General features: G+C 34.7%; 3 protein-coding genes across 11 annotated transcripts in view; 2 read left to right on the top strand and 1 right to left on the bottom strand.

Annotated features, from left to right (window-relative positions):
- Positions 1-9,667, top strand: part of LOC126863396 (protein PALS2) — a 24,969-nt gene extending 15,302 nt beyond the window's left edge. For 5 of the 7 annotated variants that reach the window (XM_050613505.1, XM_050613506.1, XM_050613510.1 and 2 more), the window contains 6 exons: positions 2,669-2,965; positions 4,205-4,441; positions 5,691-6,165; positions 6,309-6,643; positions 7,402-7,476; positions 8,193-9,667. In XM_050613505.1, coding sequence (XP_050469462.1) covers positions 2,669-2,965; positions 4,205-4,441; positions 5,691-6,165; positions 6,309-6,643; positions 7,402-7,476; positions 8,193-8,369 — 1,596 coding nt within the window. In that variant the 3' untranslated portion in view covers positions 8,370-9,667. Of the gene's footprint in view, positions 1-435; positions 499-2,668; positions 2,966-4,204; positions 4,442-5,690; positions 6,166-6,308; positions 6,644-7,401; positions 7,477-8,192 lie in introns of those variants that run through there. The other 2 variants (XM_050613509.1, XM_050613507.1) reach the window with 2 other exon arrangements.
- LOC126863408 (reactive oxygen species modulator 1) lies at positions 9,224-12,842 on the bottom strand. 3 transcript variants are annotated; one of them, XM_050613536.1, is made up of 4 exons: positions 12,676-12,832; positions 12,275-12,408; positions 12,051-12,200; positions 9,224-9,793 (listed from the first exon to the last, which is right to left on the bottom strand). In XM_050613536.1, exons 2-3 carry the CDS (start codon positions 12,400-12,402, stop codon positions 12,092-12,094), a joined length of 237 nt encoding a protein of 78 aa, XP_050469493.1. In that variant the 5' UTR covers positions 12,403-12,408; positions 12,676-12,832; the 3' UTR covers positions 9,224-9,793; positions 12,051-12,091. The 3 variants fall into 3 exon arrangements, with proteins under 3 accessions (XP_050469493.1, XP_050469492.1, XP_050469491.1); XM_050613535.1 differs by lacking the exon at positions 9,224-9,793 and adding an exon at positions 11,665-11,765 and having other exon boundaries at positions 12,676-12,842; XM_050613534.1 differs by lacking the exon at positions 9,224-9,793 and having other exon boundaries at positions 11,997-12,200; positions 12,676-12,842.
- LOC126863403 (endoplasmic reticulum-Golgi intermediate compartment protein 3) lies at positions 10,234-13,698 on the top strand. The gene is made up of 8 exons (XM_050613526.1): positions 10,234-10,447; positions 10,865-11,023; positions 11,101-11,217; positions 11,300-11,340; positions 11,424-11,488; positions 11,560-11,783; positions 11,860-11,988; positions 13,040-13,698. Exons 1-8 carry the CDS (start codon positions 10,363-10,365, stop codon positions 13,375-13,377), a joined length of 1,158 nt encoding a protein of 385 aa, XP_050469483.1. The 5' UTR covers positions 10,234-10,362; the 3' UTR covers positions 13,378-13,698.

Raw genomic sequence — 13,698 nt, 5'->3', positions numbered from 1 at the left:
ATTTCTTGGAAATAGATAAGGTAGAATTTCAAATTGCTTTCTGAAGAAGAGTCACTCCATTCTTTGTTTTGTTTTTGTAGCAGTAAGTGAACGTCGATTAACATTTTTCTTTCAAGTCATTCGAACTGCAGTATCGTTTAGAATTGCGACATCTACTGTACAAATGTGTGATTTATTTGATTTTCCTTTGAAAAATTTCAAAACGAGAGATAACATAAAGGAAGTAAGAAGGACACGGAATTGCCACACATAAATTAGTTATTGATATGTGTAATGAGCGAGTTGCTGTTTGTTCTTGAAGCGCAATAATCCTGTGTTTGTTTCGTGAGAGGTTTTTCAGGGACGTCACGGAAGAACAGAAGAATTCATTATAGGCTGCAACGTTCGTTGAACACCAGCTGTTCTACCGTCGTTTTCATTATAAATACGGTATAATTCGTGCCCACGACAATGACAATCTTGCGACATATGGAGAAATACCACGATTCTTCGTTCCACGTAACGTGGCATTTTAATTTTATTTGCTACTCACTAATTGTTAGTTGCTTCTTTTCCTTCGATTGTCTCTCCAAATTATATAAAAATAACTACGTTTCATTTTTAATTTTCACGAGCTTATGAACAAATATAAGTCTGTTATAAAGGTTGCAAGAATACAATTCAGTCGAAAAAGACCAAGAAAATGAAAAAGTTAATTTTATTACTTGACATATCTTTTCATGTGGAAAAGATACAACTGATCTGATAAATAATAATTTTTTCAAAACGTAGCAAGGTTGATTTTCTAAAAACAGTATTTGAATTCTCGAAAATAGTGTTGGAGTCGCGCTTATCCAAATACGAAGTTAACGTTTGTGTGCGAATTAGTAATTCGTAAGGGAATCGAACTTTCTAGCACGCGTTAATGAAAGCAATCCCTCACATTTCAACGTGCACACACGGTTCTCGATAAATCACACACTGTTTTCTTAGGTTTCAACCAAAATACAACTTCGACCGTGTTCTTTGATGTCTCTCGCGTCGTGAGTTGATTTATTGTTGCGTGTACATACAAGTCGCGTGGGCAGAGAGGCCTAAATCGAAGATTCATTACTTCCTTTCGATGCTCCTTTTCCAAAATGTACGATATTTTACATACGGAAACTTATGCCATGTCGCAATTCGTATAATCGAACAAAATCGTTGAATCGACATCGTGCATCTGCGATGCACATGTATCGACGCGAATGATTCGACGATGAATCATACTGGCGGTGAGGAACATCGACTTCGACGGCTTCGTGAAACAATTTCCATAGACGAATGATTCGCGTTAGTCTTTCACACGAGAGGAGAATTTTTCATCTGATCTTGTTCGATTAATCCAAATATGCTCGATCGTTTTGATAATTTCTCTCGAAATATCACTTCGCATTTATTTAGCGTTCATATTAAAGATAACAATAAATTTTTTGTACTAATATTAAGTGGTTGTCGAAAAATAGCTATTTGTCTCAAAGAATTAATTTGGCTAATTTTGACTGACATCTGAATTTTTCGTAATATTTTTAAACAAAATTCCACTTTCCCTTTATTATAGTTGAGAATTTGCATGATATATCTCTTTTGATTCCATTAGTTGGAATATAATTTTTTCTCTCTATCTGTTTTTTAAAGAAATTATTCTAAGAGGTGCATGATTATTCGTTGCTCGGCATTTTCCGTCGTAGCGTTCAGGTATCAAGTATTCTCGAAGGTGGCTCTGAAACACTGTGAATGACCTACTTTCGTAATTACTCTTTCATTGTTGTAACGCTGCATTGGCTGGTTCAATGTGGAGTACACTAGCCTTACGTGGTTCGACGCTAATCCAATCAAACCTCGTTGACACAGGGTCATCGTTGCGCAATGATAATTTCACGCTCTTAGGTGATAAATCAGCAAAAAATGCTTGAGATTTTAATCAATCAAAAAATAAATTGAATCTAATACATTACTATCTTCTATGAAATTTTCACATTTACGAAAAGAATTTGTTCGATAAATATATAGAAAACATTGAAACACCTTTGATATCACGCGTAACATTGTTGATTCAAGTGTAGAGTAAAAACCTTCGTTTCTCTCGGGTTGTACGAGGGGACCAAGAGTAACCAAGGTTCCTCGTACGGTGAATTTGATGCGGAAACCCGTTTCGACTTTCACAACTGACGACGACTAAGCCGTTCACTGTTTGTGGCTTTGGCCATACGCTACCACGTAGCCCAGAAAGGAGTTCGAGGAGCGCTCGATGCCCTCGATGGGCTCCAGGGACTTATTATTTCGTCGATGATGATCGATTCATTCTGTAAACCTCTGCGCAACAATACGTTAGCTTCGTATCATTGCAGTAATTTTATTTTAACATAGTTCAATCATCGATAATCAAATTCCTATGCTATCACTATATCTATAAAAGCATAATTTTCAAATCTTCGAAAATAATTGCTCGATCAAATAACTAAACTTAATAACTAAATTTACCAGATAAGCTAAAACATCCCAAAGAAAAATATCTAAAGAAAGGAATCTAATCTTGACCGAGAGATCCTAAAAGTTGCCGGTCGAGTTAGTAGGACGAACGAGGACGACTTGAACAAAAACCAGTTCCCATGGAAACCTGACAGACATCGTGGCGTGACTGTTGCAGGTCCAGGAGCGTCTGGAGGATCCTCCACTTCACGTGGAACCGGTATGCTCGTCCATTTGTGACATCGTTGACGAGGTGTGTCACGCGCTCCGCTCCTCCAGGGACGAGAACGCGCGCGAACTCGTACGATTATTAAGAGGCTCTCATCTAAAAGCCCTTCTAGAGACGCACGACGCGGTCGTCGAACGAAAGGAAGCGCCATCGAAGCCGGAACCATCACAACTGACGATGCCTACCAACGAGAGGACGGAAGCTGTCAGGATGGTTGGACTTAGGAGGCAACCTAACGAACCTCTGGTAAAAATTCTTTCATGATAGAATTCTTGAATTCTAGAATTAATGAAAGAACACAGTGTCCCAGTGATCATTATGCAATCGGAAAGGACTGACGAAAATAAATTTTAAAATTTTCACATGAAATCTTTGTTGGTCGTACTATAACGACTGGATCACTCTGTGTAATGTTTGTGGCTTTACAATTAACAAAAAAGATTAATTGAAATACAATTAACGGAAGATATGAACAGATAGATATGAACGTTTGACGCTGTTCCAAATAATCAAATAATTTTTATAGCTCAAAGTCTCAGAAATATATCTTTGAATATTTGGAAATCTTTGTAAAGATTTCAAGAGTTCAGGGTGTTAAAGGATGTTTAGCTTCTGTGTTTGACGGTTTGTTTCGTTGGTGAAGAAAGCGGCTGACGAGAAGGCACGTCGAGCAATCAACAAAGAAATATAATCGTTCGCGCCGACTTTCTCGTTCGTGGCTCTAGTTTTAGAGGTTTACCATTCCGTCACGTGAGAGAATTCCCATTCTGAATCGGATTTAACACGCTCGAACGAAGAAAAGACGGAAATGCCACTCGCAGTTCATAAATAATTCGGAAACGTTTATTATCCGCGCGATGCTGATTCGAGGCCACGTGGCCTCTTCGATGAATCTGGCACGTTGTTCCAAGCTTTATACCAAGCGAAGAAAACATTTTAACAGACACATAATACATTATTCTTCCTTATGCTGCTCTTAACCTTCTGCATCCAAAAAATTTTTTTAATAAAATTGCAGCAGCACCGATACACGTTTATAATAAAGTTCTTGGAAGCTAAGGCTTCTCTTTCGCAAAGAGACAAATGACACATTAGCGATACGATCTTTACATTATCGTGAAGTCGATTCCACGTGTTAAAAACCAGCCAAAACATCCTTGAGCCCTGGTGAATTCTCTGTATGCTAAACCACAGTCTATTTCAACATTCGCTATTTTCTCTCATTGTCAGCAAAAGGTATTCTCGACAAACAAGTGCACAAAGCCATGATCTTGCATGATGGCCTTCCATCAATGTTCGTTTACACTTTTACGCTAAAATGGAAACAGTAGGTCTTCTCAAATAAGCAACATCGCAAGAATGTAACAACAAAAATGGAACGGACGTAGAGAATCGTCGATTGTTCTCTAAATGTACTAAATAGCAAACCTGATTGCATTCAACGGGAACAGACAAGTTTATTTTCACTGGTACGTTTTTGTACAGGGTCTGACGGTGCAGGTCGACGAATCCGGAAATTTGATCATCGCCAGGATCTTAGGCGGAAGCACTGCTGCCCGCCAGGGACTCCTGAGAACCGGCGAGGTAATCCTCGAAGTGAACGGGAAGGAAGTTCACAACCCTGAGGAGCTTCAGGAAGCCATTCACGAGGCGAAAGAGAATTTGTCGCTGAAACTTGCACCTGGAATCGCTTCTGATGGCAATCGACCCGTAAAATCTACGGTAAGTGAAGATAATTTAACTTTTGATTTGGTTAAAGTTGGCTAATTTTAAATTCCTTTATCTTAATTCGTATAGTATAAATCTAAATTGAATTTACACCACGAATAAGGTGGGAATTTAAAAGGAAAGTAAAAATAAAATTCTTGAAAGGCCACCTTCTTGAAAAGAAGATTGCTTCTATTAAAAGCATGAAAGTATAGAGGTACGAAAATATGTTTAATCGACCTCTTAGGATCTTTACGATTCAATTTAATGGCGTCTATATGAGACACGTGGTTACAATTTCCACCTTCCGACAAGAGGTTTCTTTAACGCGATTGGATTTAGACTATAAAATTTTACTATTTCACTGATAGAATTTGTCCAAAAGACTGAACAGAATATGCTGTCAAAATTGTGTTCTAAATATAAAAATCATTACTGGAAACACAAATTGTAATAACTCTTTATATCTAGCGGTAGCTCTGTATTTCGTGTGTAAATAAATGATAATGTGGATCGAGAATGGGAAACTCAATCCCTCGAAGAACACTTGCGAATAGCTCGCACATTGTTTATATATCCTGTAATATCAATTTTTTCAAAAACGTGAAAGGTTTTAGGAATGGAAATAGATAAGAATTATGTGAAGGAAAACATCGGAGCTTAAAAACCTTATGTTTTGAAGACAAGAATAAAACATAGGTGGATAAAAAGTATGAATGGATGAAATTCTAAAGAACTACATACTATTATTACTAGAAAAAACAATCATCTACGTACAGATATGTTAATTTTTAAAATTATATGTTAAATCGAAGGAATTTAGTAAAAGCTAACAAAATAATTTATGTTATAATAATAAATATGTTGCAAATATTCAAGAATAGATCGACAGCGAAAACATATATTTAATCCTCAAATCAAATGAGAAAATTTATAATTAAAGAAGAATTAGTCAGTGTATTGAATTTTAAAACTGCTCTCCTATTAAAGAAAAGAGAAGATAGAACTCATCGTTAAATTGAGAATATTTAAACAAATTTATATTTTTATAAAAAGAACCGAGAAAGTAAAATCTGGGCAGACATTTGTTTCACCTACTAAATATTTTAACGAGCACTATACTTTCATTATTTTATGCGTTTTTGTACATTATAACGCATTCTATGCATTTTTGCATCTTCAAATTTCCCATAAATACATAAAAATCCGCAGTCCTCCTACCACGTTTCTCTCCTGAAATCTCGAATTTGTTTTCACATTACAGTGTTACATGAGAGCGCTGTTCGACTACGATCCATCGGAAGACACTCTGTTACCGTGCGTAGAGATTGGACTTCCATTCCAGAAAGGTGACGTACTACAAATTGTAGACCAAGCAGACCCAAATTGGTGGCAAGCTCGGCGAGTTGAGGGCGAGGGTCTAGGTCCGCCTGGTCTAATTCCGTCGCTGGAACTGGAAGAACGAAGAAAAGCATTCGTGCCACCGGAAGCGGATTTTGTACACAAAATTAGCATCTGTGGGACTAAGATCTCTAAAAAGAAGAAGAGGAAGATGTATCAATCGAAGTCCAACGGTGAATTTGACAGTGCGGAACTGTTATTGTACGAAGAAGTGGCCAGGATGCCGCCATTTAGACGTAAGACCTTGGCCTTAGTAGGTCCAAGAGGAGTTGGTCGCAGGACGCTGAAGAATAGGCTGATAAATAGCGACCCTGAGAAATTCGGCACCATTGTTCCGTGTAAGTGTCATAATTTTTGTGTGTCGTGAGATCTTGACGAGAATAACAAACAAAATTGATGGGAAAATACCATTCTCTTCTACTGTTAACAGTTACAAATTAGGATTATAATATTGTGATTCATAGAAGTCATATGTTTATAGATACCTCACGACCACCCAGAGTACTCGAGGAAGATGGCAAGAGTTATTGGTTTACCGACCGCGACTGCATGGAAACAGATATTAGAGAGCATCGATACCTTGAGTATGGAGAACACGGTGGGCATTTGTATGGTACAAAGTTGGATTCCGTGAGGGAGTTAATCAGAGCTGGCAAAATGTGTGTTCTGGACTGTAGTCCAGCTGCTCTGAAAATACTTCACAACAGCACGGAATTTATGCCCTATGTCATCTTCATAGCGGCGCCAGGAATGGAACAATTGAAATGGTTATATGATTTGGCGAGGTCGACTGGAACGAGCAGTCGGAACTTGACGGTAATTACGCTGCTATTATATATCATTGCCCTTTCTATTTTTCTCTATATGAAAATTACATTTTTCTATCTCCGTTACGACCAATAATAACGCCGAGAATGAAAGTGTTCTATGAATTGAAGTTTCTACTGAATGTTTAAAATTGCTTTGATTATTGGTATCATTTTTAATTATTGAAACTACTGGTTAATGTTACTCAAGTTTTGTTAATCGAGTTTTACAACTACTCGTTAAAATGACTTTTTTATCAAGTAAATACATTTCCACGAATACAATATATTTAAAAATTTACAGAATGATTTAAGTATTTATTATTTTTTGAAAACATGTTCGAATTTCGCGTACGAGAAATAAGAAATCCATTTGAAATGGAACGATTCGATGCGCGAAATTTGTATAAAGAAGAAACATATATCGACGGCACAGGCCGCGTTTCAAATAAACATAGCCATCAAATATTTTACGATGCAACCTTCCGAATCTCTGCCTGCCAGTCTACCGTCGTCGTGTAAATGCGTGTAATTTGCCTATTATAAATGTATTGCATGCACTTTTGTTCGATTACAATGACTCAATGATTGGTTTCTCTTCCACGAAATTCTTCTTCCATAAAATTCCAAATACCAACTACTCTTTATACTCCATTTAGATTGATATTGAATATTTTCACATATTACCCGTTGTATAACTTCCTTCTCTCGATTGACGTAGCGTTCTTTATTTAATCTTTCGTATGTATTTGATGTTGGCTTTGCTAGTTTGACCGCCAGAGTTCCATCAGGTACAGCTCGAGAAGAGCCAGGACGTTGGAATCTCTTGCTTCCTTGTACGAGGTTTGTATTTGCATGCATATTCATTGTATTTTTCTTTCCTTTTATCGTAATGTGATTGCTTGTAGATGTGTAGTATTATTGTTTGAAATGTACCACTATACAGAATCACGTAACATTCAAAGAAAAATTGTAATTTATATAATATCTAAATGCAGTTTATTGACAATGCATTAATTTTAAAATGTAGTTTATTAATGACATTAGGTCGCTGCATAGAGTTTGTCCGCCTCTTCGATCATATAAATAAGTTACCAATGTTGTGGTAGATATAACATTACTACCTAAATCAATACAAACTGTGCTTCTGAAACTCACAGAAAATAGGAAAAAATATGTTCATTAATCACATAGTAATCAGACATTCAGGATGTTCCCATAATGACAAATCCAGTATCAAAATTCTCATTTTTTTCAGACATTACAATACATAACAAATGTAATAAAATATATCCTTCTTTTAATTTATTTATTAATTTATAAATGGAATTTATAGAAGATCCACTCTGCTGGATAGGACTTATGTAGCGACTTAATGCAAAACAAAGAATAAATATATTCAAGGCACAGTATGAAAGCTACAATCTTTCTAACATTCAATTTTCCGATTGGAAAGAATCACCATCAACAAACACACTTGAACTAAATGCAATCAAAACTTAATCTTTCTCAAACTTTACAACGTGCAGCTAAATTATAGTTTGTTTTTCACTAACTAGGAGGACGATCTGAAAGCAACGTTGGAAGAATCCGCGGCCTTACAGCGTGCCTACGAGAAATATATCGACCTGGTGATCGTGAACGAGGACTTCGACAATACATTTAGACAGGTGATCGCCGCGTTAGACGCCTTAGCCACCGAACACCAATGGGTTCCGGTGAACTGGATTTATTAAACACCATTCAGGCTACCTGAGGGAACAAGTAGTTTCAGAACAGATGATCCAATTCCGGTCTACAGTATCGTGCAAAATAACAAATTATTGCATTATTTTCTGTGGAACACGCGATGGCGTCTTTAATATACCCATGCTTGGCAAACTTGATGTCGAGTGCATCGTTAGTATATTTATAGCATCGTATCGTCGTGCAATGGAACAATTTTATGGTTGTAATATGTGTATACAGAGTTCTAGTGTGTTGTGTATATTGTCTCCATCAAATGTATAAATACTTTTAAGCGAAATGACGCACTCGAATCGGGTAAAGAAGAAACGGGACGTGAGTTTCTTCCATCGAGCGGGGAGTCTCCGAAACGAAAGCAACAAATTTTGAACACGCGCATTCTTCTTTTACTTATGATTAGAAAAATACTCGGGGCTATGAAGGCCAAGAAGAGATAGTATCTCGCTTTACGATGCTACGTTTCCAGCAAGTACAGTCATGTAGCATTTACGTTACTTTGTTTTAGGTTTATGAAACGATCCGTTCGCCTCCTAAATTTCGCTCGTTAATAACATATATTCGTTAGAAATCTACAAAAGTACCGTTAAAAGATATAAGAAAATAATAAGAAAATTAGAAAAGAAGCATATGAATTTTGATTTCAATGATAGTAGTTAAACAGTTTTAATTATTTTAATATTTTTAATATCTTAATGATCCAATATCTGATGATATCCTCTGTGAGTCTCTAAATTGTCTTTTCACGCTAACTAAAGTAACGTTACAAAAAGAATTCTCGCATACATTCCCCTTTATCACCCAGAACAACTAAACAGAAACGGATCGCGATTAAAGTAGGTATACGTTATAGACCGCCGTCCAATTATTTTTAGGATACGCCTAGTTTTAATTTCCCTTGAACTACGAGTCTGCATATGTATGTATGTTTATTTACCATTTGTCATACAATGTACTTTCGTTTCTTTTATAGAGATATCTATTATATATACATTATATATTTCATGAATCCTGTTTATACCGCTCGTGCACTTTGAACATATTCCTGGCATAGAGTGCCTTAATAGCACAGCCTTACCGGGCTTGTAGCGAAGACCTACTATGTCGAGACGATATATTCTCTTATACTCGAGAGTTTTGCGAAAGCCACGTCTAATAACACATTTTTTCTAATGCTCTGACACGCATGCACATGGAAATTACGACCGTTGCAGATCGCTATATATGCGTTTGATCGGAAGCTCCCGATCGTGCCATGTGATATACGGAAAAATAAAGTTTATCGAGCGTTTGTTACGAATTTGAATTACTAATACCTTTCTATCATTTTCATTATCCTTATTTCTCACAATTTCTTCTTGTTACCCACACTCAGAACATACTCATAGGGTCATGTATCTCTTGTCCATCTTCTACTCTGAAAATTACAAAATGAAAGACTTAATTTAGAAATTATTATAAACAGGTTGTTTTATGTTTCATAATGAATGAATTTCATATTTCAATCTGAATAACTGAAGTAAAAATTAGAGCTGAAATTATATTTTATTACAAATACAATCAACTATTTAACAAATATGTACCTCTGATCTATAACCATAAATACGAGCGACAATGAGTTAATTACATTTTGAAATCAATTTCCAACATTAATTTAAAAATATGTATAATTGTTCTATATGGTAACGAAAAAAATAAATAACTGGAATTGAATAACATCAAATTTTTTATATAAACTGAAGAATGAACTCTGTAAGAATGAACAACTTTAAATGAACATAATGAATATATCTGAAATATGATTGGTTATCGAATGCACTTGATGCACCCACGATGCACCGACGACAACCAATCATGTACTATCGTTTGCCACATTTCCAAGCTGTCGCATTGTGACATAAACATTCCGGGAAAAGTTAGCGCGCCGAGTGTATTTCAGACACGGTTCAAACCGTGTTGAGTAGTTTATCTTATTATTAACTGAACATGCAAATATTACGGCAATTAGACGTGCACCCAAAAGTGCGCGAAGAGGCGGATATTCTCGTACGAACCTTCAGTGGTGCTGTTGGTAAAATGTTTTACTTGTCAAATCTTAAACGTGTGCAACTTATCGATTTTATTCTGCTACCAGCATACTTTTAACTATTAAACAATTTAGTTCATTTTCTGGTGTCATCATAATGCCGAAAAATTTTAAAATTATTCTATTCTACAATCTGAAATATTATTTCAAGATATTATGATGTGATAAACATACTTAACCTCAAACGTTGATAATACTTAACGGAAGTAGAAATTTCTATCATTCTCTTGTTTCTAAAACCGAATACCGTCATTTCTTACACTTTGTTGAAACTGTATTTCAATTTTTACATGTATTTGTTAAGGTTTCCACTATCTCATAACTATTGTTTACATATCTGTTATCAGTTATCATAAAGTTTATAATCTATGTTTACTATTTATGTACCTTTCCATGTTTCAGTGACAATTATTAGTACCATTATCATGGGTATTCTATTTCTATCCGAAGTGAATTATTATCTTACTCCAACCTTAAGTGAAGAATTGTTTGTAGATACTTCAAGGGATTCAAAATTAAGAATTAATTTAGATATAATTGTACCTACAATATCTTGTGATGGTAGGTATAGATTATTTTATGAATATAAATACATTATGAGTAATACTGACATGTATATTAAATTAAGTGCATTGTAGTTTTATCAATAGATGCAATGGACACAACAGGTGAACATCATTTACAAATAGAGCATAATATATTTAAAAGACGCTTAGACTTAAATGGGAAACCTATAGAAGATCCACAAAGGACAAGTACAAAATAATATCATAAGAGTTTTAAAATATTTAAGTTAAATAATATAAATTTAATACCTTTTTCTTTATTTTATTGTAGACATTACTGACACAAAAGCACGTAGTAAAACAACAACAAAGGTAACTGAATTGTATGACTCTTATAGATCTGTTTTTACAATATAAGTTTTAAAACTTATACTAAAACATAATTTTTTCCATAGACAGTAGAAAACACTACTGAGAAAGCATGTGGAGACTGTTATGGAGCTGCTGGTGATATTATCAAGTATAGTATTACAAAAATTTATGTATGTATTTTATGAAATATCCATCATACAATATCAATTAACTTTGTAGATGTTGTAATACTTGTGAAGATGTAAGAGAAGCCTATAGACTTAAAAATTGGGCACTTCCTGCTCTAGGAATGATAAAGCAATGTAAAAATGACAAATCAGTAGAGAAAATGAAAACTGCCTTTATTCAAGGGTGTCAAATCTATGGTTATATGGAAGTAAATAGAGTGGGTGGGAGTTTTCACATTGCACCAGGTGACAGCTTCTCTGTAAACCATGTACATGGTAAGTGAAAAAAATGTTATTTTTTGCATAAATTAAAGTATTAGTAATAATATTATGATTTTTATTTTGCTTATAGTGCATGATGTCAAACCATACACATCAACGCAATTTAATATGACCCACAAGATTCGCCATTTGAGTTTTGGGCTAAACATCCCAGGAAAGACGAATCCTATGGATGGTACTACTGTAATTGCAATGGAAGGTATGGCCTTGTACTATAGAAACTTTTTATTAAGAAATTAACAGAATATCTTGATACTACACTTTTTTGTATCCTAAATCTCCAACATATCAGTCTTCAAATACTAGCATCTTATTCCGCTTCCTATGGCCATGAATGTTCCAAATGTCCCACCACCTTGAATCATCGCTTTTCCAACGTTGTTTATCAATTCCCTTCCTCTTAGTCCATATCTAGTAATAAACACACACCATTAGCTTCTTATTTCAAACTGTCCAGAATTTAGTCACCATAAATAAATACGCACCTAACAACAGAATACCCGCCAAACAAAACACCAGATGCCATACCAACACAAAATCCAATCATAAAACCAAGCTTCATCCTATCCCAGCATGAAGGAGCTTGTTGATACATGCCTGGTACGGCCGGCATTTTATTCTATGAATATAAATTTATAAAAACATATAACTTTCTTTTTTTTAAAGAGATAAACATTTCATGATAAACATTAATTATAATTTCTCATTTTAATGAATTTAGTATGTAAAACTAATTTTTAGTCAATCATTTAACATAAAATTTATAAAATTTCTTTAACACATTATGAGCTAATTATTCTTGCCATGATCCGAATAAGTCATATTTATATATTTAGTTTATACGCAAAAAAATGTATTGACATTCGTTATAGTTAACATCACTCACGATTTAAGCGTACAACTTTGGAACTTCTAATTAGTTTTCGTTTTATTACGATTTTTTGTCTTTTACAACTGGTAAATCCTTAGCACAATTCGCACGAGCAATGTAAGGAAGATGCCATGTCAGTTTTTCCGTTTATAATGCAAGATGGCTGCTTCTTCTATTTCCGTTCTCTATGACGTCAATGATAATGGCGGACTATTCGATTAATACGTAAATATTTCGATTATGGGAACGTTTTACAGAAAGTTCTTGTACTTCCAATTTTGAGATATTAAACTATTAGACTTCATTCAACACACATTTGTATTAATTTGTGTCATTGCAGTTAAAACTCTACTTAGATATTTTGTTGTTTTTGTTTTAGGTGCGATAATGTTTTATCATTACATCAAAATTGTACCGACGACTTACGTGCGCGTTGATGGTTCCACGTTTTTGACAAATCAATTTTCTGTAACTCGACACGCCAGACAAGTGTCTTTCTTTAACGGCGAATCTGGAATGCCTGGTATATTCTTTAATTATGAGTTAAGTCCATTAATGGTAAAATATACAGAAAAAACGAAATCGTTTGGTCATTTCGCGACGAATGCATGTGCAATTATCGGTGGCGTATTTACAGTTGCTGGACTAATAGATTCGCTATTATATCACTCTGTCAGAGCAATACAGAAAAAGATAGAATTGGGCAAATACAATTAAAATTTAGATTAGCTTATAAGTTTGAAGAGTATTATAGAATATTTGAAAATATTTTGTACGACGGGTGATTTGATTTTACACGTCAGTTAAGTAACAATCTTTTATCGAGCGTATTATTAAAAACATAAAAAAGAAGAAAATACTGATGTAACAATATAAAATTTACCAATTTTTTATATTGCCTAAACTTGTATTGATACAACAGATTAAACATTTTTGTATAAGATATATAGAACTATACATAAAGGACTATGGAAATATGTAAGAAAACGTAATATTTAAGTAAAATGTATACAATAAAGGTTATATTACAACAAGAAG

The sequence above is a fragment of the Bombus huntii genome, chromosome 3 (genome assembly GCF_024542735.1).
Source record: "Bombus huntii isolate Logan2020A chromosome 3, iyBomHunt1.1, whole genome shotgun sequence".
Taxonomy (NCBI): domain Eukaryota; kingdom Metazoa; phylum Arthropoda; class Insecta; order Hymenoptera; family Apidae; genus Bombus; species Bombus huntii.
Note: the sequence above shows the minus strand (reverse complement) of the source record. Positions and strands in the feature narration are given on the sequence as shown.

What these genes read in the sequence shown, in the direction of transcription:
- LOC126863403 (XM_050613526.1), top strand. Translation starts at nt 10,363, where the DNA reads ATGCAAATATTACGGCAATTAGACGTGCACCCAAAAGTGCGCGAAGAG. An exon ending in AGAAGATCCACAAAGGACAA is followed by an intron (nt 11,218 to 11,299) that starts GTACAAAATAAT and finishes ATTTTATTGTAG; the next exon opens with ACATTACTGACACAAAAGCA. An exon ending in GCTGCTGGTGATATTATCAA is followed by an intron (nt 11,489 to 11,559) that starts GTATAGTATTAC and finishes TTAACTTTGTAG; the next exon opens with ATGTTGTAATACTTGTGAAG.
- LOC126863408 (XM_050613535.1), bottom strand. Translation starts at nt 12,402, where the DNA reads ATGCCGGCCGTACCAGGCATGTATCAACAAGCTCCTTCATGCTGGGAT. An exon ending in GGCGGGTATTCTGTTGTTAG is followed by an intron (nt 12,201 to 12,274) that starts GTGCGTATTTAT and finishes GTTTATTACTAG; the next exon opens with ATATGGACTAAGAGGAAGGG.